This window comes from Cryptomeria japonica, chromosome 7 (genome assembly GCF_030272615.1).
Source record: "Cryptomeria japonica chromosome 7, Sugi_1.0, whole genome shotgun sequence".
NCBI lineage: Eukaryota > Viridiplantae > Streptophyta > Pinopsida > Cupressales > Cupressaceae > Cryptomeria > Cryptomeria japonica.
The window spans coordinates 371,664,618-371,681,378 of record NC_081411.1 but is presented as its reverse complement, the minus strand read 5'-3'; the positions used below and the strand labels follow the sequence as shown (position 1 = coordinate 371,681,378).

Genomic DNA, 16,761 nt, shown 5'->3' with positions numbered 1-16,761 from the left:
TCTCCTTAATTATTCCTCTTTCTCTATTGTTTTTCATAAATATTATTTTTTGTCGTACATCTACTTTTAGATATGTAGATGTACTTTAGACCAAAGAAAAACACTCATGCACAAGAAATAGTTGAAAGATAAAATTGGTAACTTCACCCCTTGAATGAATTCAATGACTATTAGATATGCAAATGTACGTTACACTAAAAAATACTCATGCACAAGAAATAGTTGAACAATAGAAGTGGTAAAGGTTTCCTATTCATTCATATCGTAAGAGGTTACATAATGGAGCTCATATAGATGCTTTGCTCCAATGTCAACTTAATCTATATTAGGGCTGCTTTTATATGATTCTATTGGTAGTACATGATTCACCTAAAAGCTATCATCCATTCTTACCTACAATCATAGAATGCATGATGCACTCTAAATAAGCTCTAGATATCTAATCCTTATCTATGCTATGTGCAAATATAGTGCATCTATATCCTACTCGATCATTGGTGCACACTTACAAAAATACAAAATACAAAGTATTTTTGGCACAACACTAAGGATCTCCACACAAAAAGTGAGTAAAATAAGAGGGGAACAAGTAAGGATATACACATTTCACCCGTCTCTATGTGTCTGTGTGCGGAGAAAGAGATGCATTAGTGTAAACAATAAGGAGCAAGATTTGATAACTTTAATATAAATGCATTACATTGAATTTACAAGCTATATAGAAATTCTAATATTTATAAATTATTAAAAATACTCTTATTATTTTAATAATGGAAAGTACTTTCAATAAAGGTACGTTAAGGCCTTGGACCTTGGCATCTTTATTCTACCTTTACAGATGAAAACTAAAAGGAAAAAAAATAGACTAGCACTGCATTAATAAATGTGGGAAATTGATGAAACACATACTTCAGTCTTTTGGTCAACGTCAGAAATCCATATAACTGCAATGGTTTTATGAATGAATTATAACGCCAAAATTTGTACAAAGTTCTGAAAAACTCACTTATTGGCTTCATGCTTTTGGACATCCATAACAAAATTTAATCTCATTGGCATACCTATTATCATGATTTGAATTCCAATCTGATAGATTTCATTTATTCTTTAATACCTTAGGGCAAATGACTTGGATGCACTCCTGAGGTTTGACATAATAGAGTTCGCTTTTGGTTGAACACCTTGGCCTCGACATAACTGAATTGAATATCATGACAAAACAGACTCTTTCACAAACTTTCGACCTCCAGATCTGTGAATTTGAGAACACAAACGCAATCTCATTAAAAGTTAAAGCTATCCACATAAAGATGAAGCAAAATTAACAAATAAATACTCACGCATATTCGAGATGTATATTCAGAAACCGTGGATTTTTCTGATTTTGGGACAATGTAATGGAACCTTCAATGATTTGGTCTTGCCTCACTTCTATAGGATCATAAATGTAGAGCACGGTCTGCAAAATTAGAAAAAAATAAAAATCTGACATAATCCCTACAAGTACATGCATGAGCAATTATAAATTGTCACTGCCATGCACTTCGATGATATTTACTTAAACCTATTTATGCTCAAGCGTGCAGGAAGCAGAAGAAAATGTTCAAAAAACCCACCACTGACACTGCCATTGTTGAAAATAGAGAATCTAATAGAATAAGTGTTGAGAAGAATAGTGTCAGAATCAGAGATGAAAAACAAAACAGTGCTAATGCCAAGCATCATCATACTGTCAGCACTAAAATTGAGTTTAGCCCCAATTCTTACGAATTTGTTAACATCTCCCACGATGTAATTAGATTAGTGCTGAAACTAATTCAACGTGAAAATTTAGAAAAAATAAAATGTAATTGCAAGTAATCACTCTTGCTGAAACTTGTTTATGGTTGGGTGAAATAACCAACAAGAACATGTACATGGGGATCGCATGTGGTACAGACTAGAGAAGTTAAATATGCTCAGAAAAAGTCAACCACCTTGTTCAATGAGTCCATTTTCTTGACCTGACTTATGGTGTCCTCTCACAATATAGCTTGTACGTAGAGATGTAAAGGGAGCCAAGCTATTTCATTGGAAGATCTCCCCCATTGAAGTCTAAAATGTCCAAGATTTCTCTTTTTAACCAGGCAGAAAGGTTGACAAAAATGGCACTTATTTTTAAGTATTGGTTGTTGTCCTATTGGATTTTTTTTTTTGGGTAGGGGGGCGGGGGGGTCTAAAGACATTTTATATTAAGAATTAAAAGGTACATTCAACAAAAATGTCCAGACCATGGCCGTGGCATTGGTAGGGGATTAAACTTATCAAATTGCAATATGACAATCACTTTTGAGTCTCTTCTCTTTGCTTATCCCATTGCAATATAATAAGTTTTATAATATTGCTGAAATTGCAGTCTAAACAGGGATGGGAGGAGATGAATATCATCAGCACAGTGAAATTTTTTAAGTCTTTCTTATTTGACTAGAAACCCGTAGAACTGTCCATTAGAGATTACTTCTTGTATGTATACCTACTACTTATTCCATGATAATAAACAGATAATGGCCTAGAGGGTCTCCCTGCATTAATCTTCTGGTGGGAGAGAAGTATGTACTATTTTTGCCATTTAAAGAGAAGCTGAACAATGTAGTCGTGATTCATCTTTTATCTAGTCAAGGAAAATTTTAGCAAACCCAAAAGGTTGTAGAGTAAGAATTAAATGCCAGCTGCTCCTATCAAATGCTTTGAAAATATCAAGCATCAAGTAAATCCTGTGTTGCACTCTGTTTTGAAAGCTTGAAGAGCTTCATGAACAACCAAAATAACATCTCATTTACCTCCTCAGCACAGAAGCAGATTTACTTTGGGCGATTAGCTTGTGGCCCAATTCTAGCCTTGAAGTTAATAATTTTGAGATGATCAAGCATCAAATTACATAAGGCAATTGGTCTACAATGATAGATATAATCTCCTTGGGTGATTTTGGGAATGAGCAAAACTCTTGTACAATTAACCTTCCTGAGCATTTTTCTTATTCCTCAAGATTCTTCTGACTATTATGAGATCAGTTTTGATGGGATCCCAGTAGATTTAATAGAATAATACTGGGAAACCATCAGGCCCAGGGCCTTTTTCAAGCTGGACAGAATACTATTCTTTATTTCCCCTTTCACGTCTGTCTGCATCATAATAACATTTGTCTCCTCTATAATTAATCAAGTAATTTGCGAATTTTGTTCCTCTATCCAGTGAATTTTTCTGAGGCTCATAAAGAATCTCACTATAGAGCCCCTTGTTGAATATAGAGAATAGAGAACAGTTCCCAAGAAAGCATGACTTAGGATTTCATCTAGTGTGTTGAGAACTGTGCCTTCTTTAATTATTTGAATGAGCCCAGTTATCTATTCAAAACAAGTTTATGAAAATAATTTACATCTAAATCCCGTCGTTTGTACCCATTGTTCTCTGGATCAGCAGTTGCCATTATTCTCTGTTTTTCAAGGCTTGCTACAGTGTGTATGAGAGATTGCTCCTATAAGTACAAACCGTCTGGGAAGCCTCTCTATTGTTTCTGTAACCCCACTAGCTGTGTATAGATATGCAATAATTGTTACAAAATGTTGTCAAATAAATATCTGAATTATTTTTTTTTCTATATTTGAGAAAATTTAGTTCTCACATGAATTTGAGCATAGCATATACTCAAATATTCTTTTTACCATGCCCCCATTTATCAATGTCTTGCTTGTTGGTTGGATCTGCTAACAACATTTTTTCTAATCTGAACTCTGGGTTCACCTCCTTCCTTATGGTTGCTGTTATTTCTAGTTGGATTGGCCAATGAACCGAGAGTAGCATCACTGGCACTGGGAAGGATTTGTTATTATCGCTGTGATCCATTATTCAAAGATAAGGATTCTATCATTTTTCACTGCAATACATTGCCTAATGCAAAAACAAGATCAACCATTGATGCGTTAGAATCAAATGGGATAAATCTTGCTGTGATCCTGCAATGGAATCCTTATCCTCTCTTTTCCTCTAGATGCTTGATAGAGTCAAAAACTCACACTATTGAGAGTAACAAAACAAGTGTTTAAAATCCACATCCTTAGCTGATCCAGATGAGAGATTCTGGGGTAACACCTTAATGGGTCAGATGAACACCCAGTGACAGCACACAGAGTCACAACAAAAACACATGTAGAATGTAAGGATTGATACAAAAATGGAAGTCTTACAGACTTGCAGACAAATTATATACATATGGGCACTTATTTCAAATGGAACCCGACACTATGAATATGCAGCCAAAAGAAACACCCATGTAGAGAGTCTCAGTGCACAATCTAACCCAGCCAGCTTGATTCCTAATGCCAATTCTACTCCAGATTCGCCAGCCTTCAGTGACTAAAAATGGAACTCTTATTGACTTGTAGACAAAATTACATACATATGGGCACTTTATTTCAAATGGAACCTGACACCATCCATACGCAGGCAAAAAAAGCACCCAAGTAGAGCTACAGCATGTGTTATTCAAAGAAATTGACGGAAATATATCACACATGTGGACAAAGGTCATGGCACAAAGCAGAGTAGAAGGCATATGCCAATTCTAGAGCTTAGGCACAATCCAAAAGAAATCCAACCACATGTGATAATGCCATGAAATGCACACACAAGATGCATAGACACTAGGGCCATAGGCACAAGCAATTAATGCACAAGACACATCCAAAAGTTATCCTTAGGAAAAACTATGTAAGGTACATGAAGCAACCAATTGTGTGCAAGGATGTGCAAGTTGCATTGAGTTGCACATGAACCAAAGACGCAAGGAATGCATGGTTGCATAGGTCCAATGCTTGCCAAACATAACCATGAAACAAAACAAGAAGCAAATGCATGCAAGCAAGCAATAGGACAAATGTAAAAAGAAAAATGCACACAACGAAGCACGTCACACAGGAAAACAAACATGTGCAATGCATTCTTTTTGGCCCTTGGGTGATGCGAGATTTTTCAACCCCTGGGGTACTTATACATTAGATTCCGTGGTTTCTAAGAGGGGGACTATAAATATTACATAAATTAGTACTCTCTTGATATTCATGAACATATATTTACCAAATTGACCCTAGGAAAAAGTTTGGTAAGACTAAATTACATATCTTTCTGGGTTCTACTATATTATTGTGTTGAATCTATGTACAATTCAAAATCTGTTTGCTACCCAAATTCCTACAAAATGTAAATTCCATTGTGAACTTGCTCTCATTTTTTCTTGGAGAATAGTCATATCAATGTTTTGTCTTGTAGCTTTGTCTTTAAGAAAATAGTTGGTTTAGTATTGCTTTCTTCATTGGGGATTCGTTAGTATTTTAATTTGAACCTTCCAGTTCACAGGATTTGCAGCTTAGGGAGTCTTTTCGAGTGTAGATGGATGAGTTGTGGTATTGTGATTTTCCTGGTCTAGGAAGACTAACCAAATACCGTCCACATGGCAATTATGGCATCTAAATGTTATGTTTAAATAGATACAATGGCTGCTCCTTTTCTCTTTCCCCCCATTTCCAGCACTATCTATTAGCTGTTTCTGTCATTGATGTTAACGTCGGTTTCTCTGGTGGATCGAAATTGCCAAGTGTTTATTTTTTAACTCAGTTTTGAGAAGAGTATCTTTGTTGGATATGCTTCAGGTGTTTGATTCGATCACTCTGTTTTGAAGAGAAAGAGGTACGTGTTAGTTTTTGTCTGCACTGATCTTTCTGAAGAATGTGTTTCATTTTTCCTAACTGCTCTGTCAGAGATAACTGTTTTAGTTTCAGCAGATGGAGAGCCGTTTTTCTATTTGCAGTGTATACTTCATGATTGGATGCATTTATGACGAGACTGGTTTTTGGTTGGCAGTCGTTTTGCTTTGGTGATATTCGTATTGAGTTTTTCTTTTGTATTAATCTTTTTCGTCGAACAGCTGGAGTACTGTCATGGCAGAATGTCATCCTTGAGAACACGTTTTGATAAGGAACTTTGCCGTTTTTTTAAAAAACCCATCTTCTGTTCAGATTGTTGGGTCATCGATTTGCATCCTGGAAATTTGATTGGTTCTTCAGTATCGAAAATGATATCCTCTTCATTGCAGAGAATTATAAAAAGGTGGGAGTCATGCGTGAAAAATAAATTGAATGAATGATTCAATAATCGGATGATTACATTGAACGATATACACACGTATATATAGAGGTTACAAGACGATGTTCTATAATTAGAACATAACGTTGAAGTAAAAGATTAAAGAGCTAAAAGCTAAATTAAGCTTAAAAGCTAATTAACTAAAAAGCTAAATGACCATTAAACAAGGAACTAAATATAGGTGACTATTTTCCAGATTTTTTTTATTGTATTTTAATAAAAAAACGATTTTGCTTTTTTGAAGGCTTTTTGAGGGTTCCAAAAAAAAAAAAAAAAAAGGGAGGGTATTAATTTTTATTAAAAAATTTGCCAAACTTTAAAGAATCCCATTGACCCGCTCTGATACCATGAAAAATAAATTGAATGAATGATTCAATAATCGGATGATTACATTGAACGATATACACACGTATATATAAAGGTTACAAGACGATGTTCTATACTTAGAACATAACATTGAAGTAAAAGATTAAAGAGCTAAAAGCTAAATTAAGCTTAAAAGTTAATTAACTAAAAAGCTAAATGACCATTAAACAAGGAACTAAATATAGGTGACTAAAATATAATTAAATATTCTAATAATGCATAGGTTGAAGATTGCGATAATCATACTGAACATTGTATTTTTAAATACGATATATTTTCAGAAAACGGCTTTCTCTGAAAAAGAAGAGTTTGACACGTATGAATCCCTTTGGCAGGGTGTTGGTATCGCTTCTTTGAGCGTTTTATTCTGTGAGTTAGTATTTTGTGTTGTGTGCTGGAAAAAGAAAATTGTGAAGTATCTGAGGGTTAAAAAGTCGAATTTCTGTGTGGCTGTGAAAAAAGTCTTTTATATGGGATACATTTTTTTTAAATGAGTGTGTGCAGCAGCATTGTAAATACTGGTTGTAATGTAGAAGAAAATATAATGATTCTGACAGATAAAAAATCGGTATAACTGTTTGGGTACAAAAGTGATATATTGTAGTATGAAGAAGCTATGAAGTAAAAAAAAAATACAAGTTAATCACAGAGCTCAGTCAGCGATATAGCAGTCCATATATTCAAGAGCAAAAAGGATGTTTTATTTTTGATGGTGTCAATTTGATTGACAAGAGAAATAGACTCAAATAGGATATTGTGAGTGTTGTTATGCTGTGTAATTGAATCTTAAGTGTTTTATACGCTACTGTATAAAAAAGTGATATTACTTTGTAAATTTCTCTAAAATCTGAAAATGATCCTTATAGAGTTGGTGCTCAGGTAGAGGTTGGAGCCTCTGGTGCTTTGAATGGATGCTCATTTAAGAGTTGGTGCTCTTTTTGTAATGTGGGGTTGGAGCCCATTTCTTTTAATGGAAGTTATTCGTGCCGTGGTTTTTTACCCAAGAGGGTTTTCCACGAGATAAATCTTGTGTTGCCTCACTATGTATTTTGTCTTTCAATTCAGTAAGCTTTTTGTTATAATTTACTTGAAATTCTGAATCACCCCCTCCCCTCACAGTATTTCTGTGTTGTTTTCACTATCCTATGCTGGAGAGTCCACTCTAGAACCACATTTACATAGATGTGTGCATGGTTTAGTACCCCCGGATTTTGTGTGAACTTTGAGGCTGCGCTATAATCCCCTATAAAATTTCCTATTTTCTTGAGAGCAGTTAATTGTCAATATGCACAGTTAAGCAGGACGAACCTAACCCAAACTGGGACTGTTCTTGGGAGATCATCAGTTGGATTAAAGGATGGAGATCAAGACTTCATAAAAAAGTTTTGATTTTTTCAAAACCAAGAGTCCTCCATGAAGACTGGTCTCTTTCCTATATGCAGAAAACAGCAAGGAAATACACTTTCGGAACCGTTATAATACCCACCGAACCTGCAAGTCATAAGTTCTCCTCAACCTACAGTTTCATAGTTTTTGTTATAAAGAAAGGTTTCATTAATCTGCGGATCAGAGTTTTTTTATTTGACATCCAGGGTCTTCCTTCCATTGCATCAACCATGAAGTTAATTTTTGGAAAGTTTTCTATTTCAAGGTAGCATCTGTTCTCATCTTTTATTTGGAAGATAGCATAATACTTGTTCTTCTGTCCTGATATTGGAGCACACCTTGTAGATTCTCCTTGCAGATCTGTGGTGCTTCTTGAGAAACAGAAAATCTGAAAAATTTGTTTGGACATTTTGGGATGTTACCATGAGAGGAAGTAATCATTAAATACAATCAGCTGTTTCTTTTGGGCAAAATTTGGCAGGGTTTGATGGCTGAAATGGCCTGCTTCAGAAGATGGAATAATTATAGAGGTGCAATCACTAAGAGAATGAGCTGACCAAATTCTTTTTTCAATATAATCATTTACAGCCAATAATATAACTCTCTTTTAGATGATTTCTTACAATGAAACTTTATATGAAAATGTGGAAAATATATTCGATATGCAAAATCCCACATCAAATTTGAATACCTCCATCTCAAAATATTTTTCCTATGAAGACAAACTCAGACACAAAAAATGATCTTACATCAGCAATCTAAGACAAAAGTTCATGCTAATTTTCTTTTCTCATTTCTATGCAGAAATCTCATTGTTAGGCATAAAAACAAGGAGAAACAGACCTGGGCCCAATGGGTGGGTTCTTCTTCTGGAGCAGTTGACAATACAAGAGAATTAGATTTTGCACGTTTTCTCCTTCTATTTAAATTATCATTCAGGGAATCGGATTGTGCATCACTGGGAGTTATCGAAGGCCTTTCAAAGGTAACATCAAACCATAAAGCAAATCCATGAAGGTGTGCTGCAAAAAAAAATTATGAGACCAACAGTGAGAAATGTGTGTGAATTTGATTTTGATGTTAACATATCATTTTAACTAAAATAAAATGACCTCTCAATAGAACTCAAGCCATTTATACATAAGAAGAATTCATTTATGTTAATGTGAGACCAAGCAAATTATAGTTGAAAACTTGCAACAAATTCTAAAAATTAAGAAATGCATAGAACACAATTTTATTAAAAATGATATTGAATAATGCTACATAAGATCAAATATTAATCCGCTTATCTGCTAAAAAGTATTTAAGCTTTGAAAGTCTATCTCTAATGCACAAAAGGGTAAACCTTCAACCATAGTTATTATTGATCCGTGGAATATCAATTTACCATACGTTTTTGTCTGCCACTGAAATGATGAATTACATTGAAATATAATAAGATCCCATGAATTGTCTTCTTAGAGATAACCTAAACAACTGAAACAGGTAGTAATTTCTGAGGTAGAACCCCACATTGTACCTGTGAACAAGCAGAATGGGTGGCTTTTTCTATAGAAACCACACGTGTACATTGTTCTCAACAATGGAGACAATAAATCTCTATATTTATTGAGATGAGAATATATCTTTCTAGACTCCCCTAGTGCATTAAAATCTCATATGATCAATAGTCTGAGAAGTATATCTGCAGAGTAACCAATATTTTTTTGATGAAATTATTTTTTATACTTAACATCCAGCTGTCTATATCAACGAACATACATTAGACAGAATCACAAATGCTGAAAAACAGCAAGGCTGTATCTGTATGGAATATAGGCATGAACAAATAGCCCAAGCTAATAACCCCCATCTCACTTTTAAACCTCATACCTTTAGATATTTGCAATAAGAATAAGGTGATAAAAATCTAGTGGAACATCCTGTTAGTGTTTTAATTTGTCCCTTTCATGACAGCACAATACAGAATAGAGTGTAAGGAGAAACCTTTCTTAAAATTAGAAGGGAGAACTCTCTTGTAAAAAAACTAAATCTAAAACACTAGAACTCTAAACCTAGTTTGCATGCTCACCTATTACTTGTAGACTTGATTAGTACTAATGAGAAAAATGCAAAAATGAGTAAATCAAGTGGTACTTGCCATCCTCTGGAAATAAGTCTTGGGAAGTTTGAATGCCAAACTCACTATGAGTACTTGGAACTCACCAGTTGCTGAAAGCAAACCTTGACGAATCTGTGTAGCAAACTTGCCATGCATATTCAAAATTCGCCACTTGTAAAAACTCAGTCCCAACAAGTTTGTGTGTTGAAATCACCATGAGTGGTAGGCAACTCCAGCACAATCTCATTGGAATATAGGTTGAACAGTGAAACGTGGGTTTGGACACTGAATGCAGAAGAATGTGCCTTAGAGATTAGGCACTAAAAAATAAATTGTTTTTTGCTATTTTTAAGCCTCCAATACATTAGCATTTCCTCACGCATCATTTGGAGCTTTACTTGAGAGAATTTGAGCAAGTTGAAGTATATTTATTATTTATAGATCAAATTTGTACAATTTTGGTTTTCAGGTCAGAATGTTATTCTTTCCTTTTCCTTTTCCTTTTTTTTTTCCAAGCATTGCAAGAGTACAAATTCTTTCCAAAATGTTAGAATTAAGTTTTCAAACCTAAATTAAATTTTGATAAATTTTAATGTTAATTGAAGCTAGTTTTATGAACAAAATTGTTGTTTTCAGGGTTTAAAGTCTAGGGACAAAAAAATATTATTTTCCTTAAATTCTTCGACTGCTATTCATATATGTTTGAAATACGTTTTATGTGAATTTTAGTTTTATTTTAATGTTCAAAACGTTGTTTTAATTTTAAATGTTGGGTATTTAAGCATGCTATAGGTGCATAGAATGCTAAATCTTGAACCTTTTGATTGTTGAAATCTGAATTGTTATGCAGTCTGATGTTTTTGGTTACGTAATTCCTGATCTTTAATGTATTTCAAACGTGGTGTTTAAATTTAAGATCTCCAATTTGTTAGTATTATCTGCCACTATCCTCTTTGTAGTGTTCATTTGGTTCATTAAACCTCCAAATCACCGAATAAATCTTTAAAATGTGCAATCTTGACACTCATGGTCCTCATATCTATAAATTTGTTGTAAAAGGTATTAAGATTTCCCTCTAGCTGAGCAGTGATCAAAATTCTTGCTTATTTTATGTATAAAATTTTTATTGATATTGTTGTTTTTAAACTCTCCTCTTTCTTTTTCTCAAACCATTATTTTTCTGTATGTTATTTTATAAATATATCAGTTTTATTTTATAGCCTTTCTTTTTACTTTTTTCCATGTAATTTTTTTCTCCTTAAAAAATTAGCTTTCTTTCTTTAATAACTATTTTTCCCTAAACAACCTTGGAAATTTTATTATTTTCCTTTAGAAAATTCTTTACTAATAAACTTCTATCATATTTTTAAATTTTTTCGATAACTTGTTTATCAGTAGCTCTAACTATAGTTCAAAAATTCACAACTCAGCAAAATACTTAAATTCATTAACTTGCCAAAAATTTCCAAAACTCAACTAGACAAGTTAATGTGCAATTTCCTTGGTTGGAAAAATAATTTGCAACTACACAGTGAGTTTTTGATCTATGGTTCTATCCTTATTTTATTTTATTGTTGAATTTTGTTTTAGACTTTTCAGATAGCATTTTTATAAATAAAATTCATAGCTGAATTATCTTAATAAACATTTTACATTCTTAAGTTTTACAGTTCTCACTTGAGTTTTCTTCCCAAGCCAAACCCATGTCTGAGCCTGTTGGCAGCCCACGTGGGTAATCAAAACACTCCCAGTCAGCATCTGGAAATGACAGCTCTGCTCCAAATCAGACAGAAACCCATTCTAAAAAGTGGCCTCAAGCTTTCACGCACCAATTTCTCCCTTTGGTCTCCCTCCCTCCCCCCCACCCCCTAATCCAAATGGCAATAGAGCATGCACTACAGGCCCCTATTTGCCCTGCTTCACTCTCAACTACAACACCTGGATGAAAGAAACTGTTCATGGCTGCAATGGACCTTATTCTTGTGTTGTCAATAATCTCTCCTTACAGAAGAATTCCATGTATTCAGAAACTGGTGCTCTGATAATACTAGAGAGAGATCAGAGCTGTCTAAATTGGAAATAGATATGTATTTGTATATAAGAATAAATATACAGATACAACAATTATTACAAATGTGGGTGTTGACATATAGACACCTAATGACTGCATATCTATAGCAATGCCCTTACAACTAATGGATTGCATTTCCTACATATCATTATATCTCCATTCTACTCTGTATGAGGAGATGCATCCCAGTGATGTCCACTCTAGTATCCTATCTGCTTGTATATCGACCAAAACACAATTCTATGTCCTAGAATGAAATGCAATGCAATGTAGCAGAATACATTTTGCTCAATGGACTTGCCTTTCCTTACGAATCAATAATACTAGACTGACATTACCTCGCTGTACTTATCAATAATCTTACACTGACATTACACAAATAAAATCATTTATTTAATTATATGTAGTCTTACCATTCATCATAGACGCCACACTAAACTCTGCTGTAACCAATTCCAACTCCTGCACTGTGATTGTATTACAGTTAATATCCTTTACCTGCACCAACAATGTGTAATGCTAATTATATGATCAAGCAATGAAATGATAAATAGTTGATGATAACAACATAGAAACCAAATTTAGCTGGCTCCAGTAGATACTCTTTTGGAAGACTCTTCAAAAGATCAGTAGAGAAGCACTTCAAATACAAAAATTCATTCCATAAGGAAAATTAGCATTATTGCTACATTAACAATAAATTCAATTGCAGTTATTATACAAGACTTCTCCAAAGATCAATCACTATTAAAGCACAAGGTTTGATTATGAAAAATCCTTTTATTAGCATATCAGTACAAGTGCATGCAATCTAACTATGCTGACAAGAATTTCTGAAATCCTTTAAGAGAACTCAGAGAAGATATATTTTAAGCTAATTTCTTCAACTTCATCGCTACTGTGCATTGTAAGAACATCCAGAATAAAATCTTCTCAAGACAAAGAATTGCACTCACGGAGACATTTGTTGTAATACCCCAGATTGTGCACAAAATAAAGGTGTATGGAACTACAGCAACAAAAGTTAGGCATTGCATCTTTGACAAGTGTATCCTTCATTATCTCTCTCCTGAATACTAAATACAAAGCGCTAAAGATTCTCAACTTGCTTTCTTAATTGATGCTTCCTGTTGTGAGGTATTCACACATCGCCCCATTGCAAATGGGGACCCCCACTTTTTTCCACTTTCCGGGGTAGTGTTAGAGTCCTTAGCTATTAGCCTTTGCATTGAAGAGGTATAGATGGTCAGGAAGCTGGGAGTCAGGAGGATAACTCTTCTTTTGGGGGTGAAATGAGGTCAAAATGAACATAAAGAGAAAGAGGTCTGATGGAGGAACTCTTCAAGATCAAGCCCAATCAAGCAATGCAAGTAAACATCAATTGGGTCAAGTACGTAGGCAACTTCAAGTGCTCCTCTCTCAGAGCGAATTTCACTCTTATTGCCTCAGGTTGAAGGTGAGATCATATCAAGGTGAGTTTTGAGGTCTTATAGTATATAGAGGCATAAACTAAGGCATAAAGTAATAAGATTCAACTAAAAAGTGCGTTTTCAAGTTACTTCAAGTGCTCAAGGTTGAGGCCGAAAAAAATTCAAGTGCTCCTCTTGAGGAGCGAAATTTACTTCAAGTGCCCTTAGTTACAACAAGCTTGAATGAATGGAATGAAGGAGAATGAGCAAGAAAATACTAAGTGTCAAGTTTCAATCCATTTCATGTGCATCCACTTTGATTTGGACTTCACTTCATGTGCATCCACTTTGGAGCGGACTTCACTTCATGTGCATCCACTTGGGAGCAGACTTCACTTCATGTGCATTCACTTTGGAGCAAACTTCAATTCGTGTGCATCCCTTGTGGAGCGAACATCATTTGCTCAAGACTCAAAACAAAATTCTTCCTAAGACCTCATGTTGAGCACGCTATGACGTGCTAGAGTTAAGAGAGTGAGTGAAAGTGAGCAAAGGAGAGTTAGAGTTTTGATTTAAAATTCACTTCGGGTGCATGACCTCAGGAGCAAACTTCAGGAGCATGACCTCAGGAACGAACTTCATGTGCATCACCTTTGGAGCAAATTTGTCTTAGAAGCCTTGTTTGAGTGCAAGTTAGAGCGTTTGATTTATCATGAGTGAAGATACTGAGCATGATTTTGATTTGAAGATCACTTCAAGTGCTCCTTCTTTGGAGAAAAGTTCACTTCATGTGCTCTTGGATAGGAGCGAAGTTTCCTTTTAGGACTTCATGAGGTAAGTTTGACATGTTTTTGTGAATGAAGATTTGGAAAACCTAAGGATTGAATTGATGAAACAATGAAGTGATTGAGGGAAAGCTTATTTTTGGTTTGAAATTCACTTCATATGCATGGCAATTGGAGCGAACTTCTTGAGCATGGCAATTGGAGCGAACTTCATGTGCGTGGCATTTGGAGCGAACTTCATGTGCATGGCATTTAGAGCGAACTTCATGTACATGAACCTTGGAGCGAATTTACCCTATTTACCCAAGAGAAGATGCAAGACTGCTTATGAGCCGAATTGATCCATAGAAAAAAGTGATTTCAAGCTAAGACGATGATGAAAGGCGAGATTTAAGAGTAACTTCATGTGCATGCCTCCAAGAGCGAACTTCATGTGCATGGGTTTAGGAGTGAACTTCATGTGCTCCACTCTCAGAGCGAAATTCCTATAGAAGCCTTCCCTAAGGTAAGTTTGTCATGTTTTCATTAATAAATGGTTGAAAGACTCAATGTTAGAACCCATAGAATGAAGGGAAGTAAGTGAAAGCAAGTTCAAAGACAAGTTTGAGGGCAACTTCATGTGCACCCACCTTGGAGCGAACTTCATGTGCACCCATCTTGGAGCGAACTTCATGTGCACCCATCTTGAGGCAAACTTCATGTGCACCCATCTTGGAGCAAACTTCATGTACACCATCCCTAGAGCGAACTTCAAGTGCTCCACTTTAGGAGCGAAATTGCTTGTAGAGCCCTCTTCCAAGTTAATTTGATGCCTCCACTTGCATGAATGACAAAGTATTCAAACCTGAAGTGATGAAGGGCAGAATTAGACTAAGTTTGAGACAACTTCTATTACCCAACCTTAAGAGCGAAATCCTCTTATAAAACCTGCAAATCACATAAAATCACATAATCATATCAAATTAAGAGATTATAGAGCATATATGTCATGTATGTTTGATGCTTATTTGTTTGTTTTGTAGGAGATGAAGAAAGAAATCAAGGCGATCACGTTGGAGGAGGATCAAAAAAAAGTGTTCTAAGGAGAAAATTTCAACATCAAGATCAAGTTACAAGGAAGATATCCTCAAAGGGACTTCATAAGCAAGCACAAGAAGGTGATTACACAAGAAGCATTCACTTACACAAGGACATGATCTACAACACCAACAACATGAAAGGAGTCAAAGAGAAGGAATTCCAAAGCAAAGAAGTAGTTGTGCCATCAAAAGTTTGTTCCAAGGCAACATCAATACTTCAAAACTAAGAGGAAGTCAAAGTCTATACCTTGCACTTCCAAGATTGAGGCATTCAAGAGATATCTCTCAACATCCTGTCATGATGATGAATCAAGTCCACAAGTGCCAAGTCGAGGTGGCATCCCAATCATCACTCACCAAATCAAGGAGTTCCACATCAGCACGTTTTCATTCAATGTACTTGACTCGTCCATGATGGCACAAACTTCGAGGCACCTACCCCTATTATTTATTGGTCATGCCAAAGTGTTGTAATCATTTCATTGGCCAGAATTGAGTTTGTTGTAACAAACCCTAATTAGGGTTTTCATTGTAAATTCTCGGCCATTGATCTCAAATTGATCTAAGCCATTGAATTGTATTGAGAACATTATAAAAGGCTCAAGCTCTTCATTTGTAAAGGTTAATAATAAATAGTCTTAGAAGAATAGTTTAGTAGAAGTTAGAAGTTAGAAGTTAGAAGTTAGAATAGATTAGGATAAGGAAGAATTGTTGTCAAGACTTGTAAATGAGATACTCTTTTCATTGAAGTTATGGTGAAATGTGTTATTTCAACAAGTCTCATGGTTTCTACTTCTCAATTCATTTTCATGTTATTAGATTGAATGGAAGAATTTATTGATAGCATGTGTGTGGAATCCGTTTAGTCCATACCACTAGTCTCTTGCTGATTGTAAGTGTGCCTTGCGTTGTCAACTGGAATGATGTGGGCTTAACTTCATATTGTTATACGTCCATTGCTTATACATTAACTTGAATGGTAATCAATGTTTGATGGTAATGATTTGAACATCTTTGAAATATCCTTAGAAGATTGCACTAAGCTTGTGTCCAATTGTTCAGTTTGATGGTGAGACCTCGCTCAGTAGGATTCCATCTAATCATTCACCTATCTTCTTACATTCTAGGTCTTAGAATAGACTCTCTCAACCATTTCCTTTGCCCTTTTTTTCAGCTCAAGCTAGTTTAGGATAGAAAAAGCATCACAAGATTGCAACATCAGATGATCAAGTTCCAGCGATTCAAGCATTCAACAATTCAACGTAAGTCCCTTTGTGATCCTAGCATAATCACATCAAACCAACGAGCTTATCCACACATCAAGACCTGACATACCAGAACCTTGGAGTTGCCTCAAGTGATCCTTAAGCTAATCTTCAGCATT

At 35.1% G+C, this 16,761-nt stretch overlaps 1 protein-coding gene across 1 annotated transcript in view; it reads right to left on the bottom strand.

Annotated features, from left to right (window-relative positions):
* Positions 1 to 719: 719 nt before the first annotated feature.
* The window catches only part of LOC131035425 (probable protein arginine N-methyltransferase 6), a 216,866-nt gene continuing 200,824 nt past the window's right edge, over positions 720 to 16,761 (bottom strand). Inside the window, exons 10-13 of the mRNA XM_057967123.2 lie at positions 12,518 to 12,602; positions 8,773 to 8,951; positions 1,341 to 1,459; positions 720 to 1,252 (exon numbers count right to left, since the gene is read on the bottom strand). Of these exons, the coding sequence (XP_057823106.1) occupies positions 1,210 to 1,252; positions 1,341 to 1,459; positions 8,773 to 8,951; positions 12,518 to 12,602 (426 nt within the window). The 3' untranslated portion in view covers positions 720 to 1,209. The remainder of the gene's footprint in view (positions 1,253 to 1,340; positions 1,460 to 8,772; positions 8,952 to 12,517; positions 12,603 to 16,761) is intronic.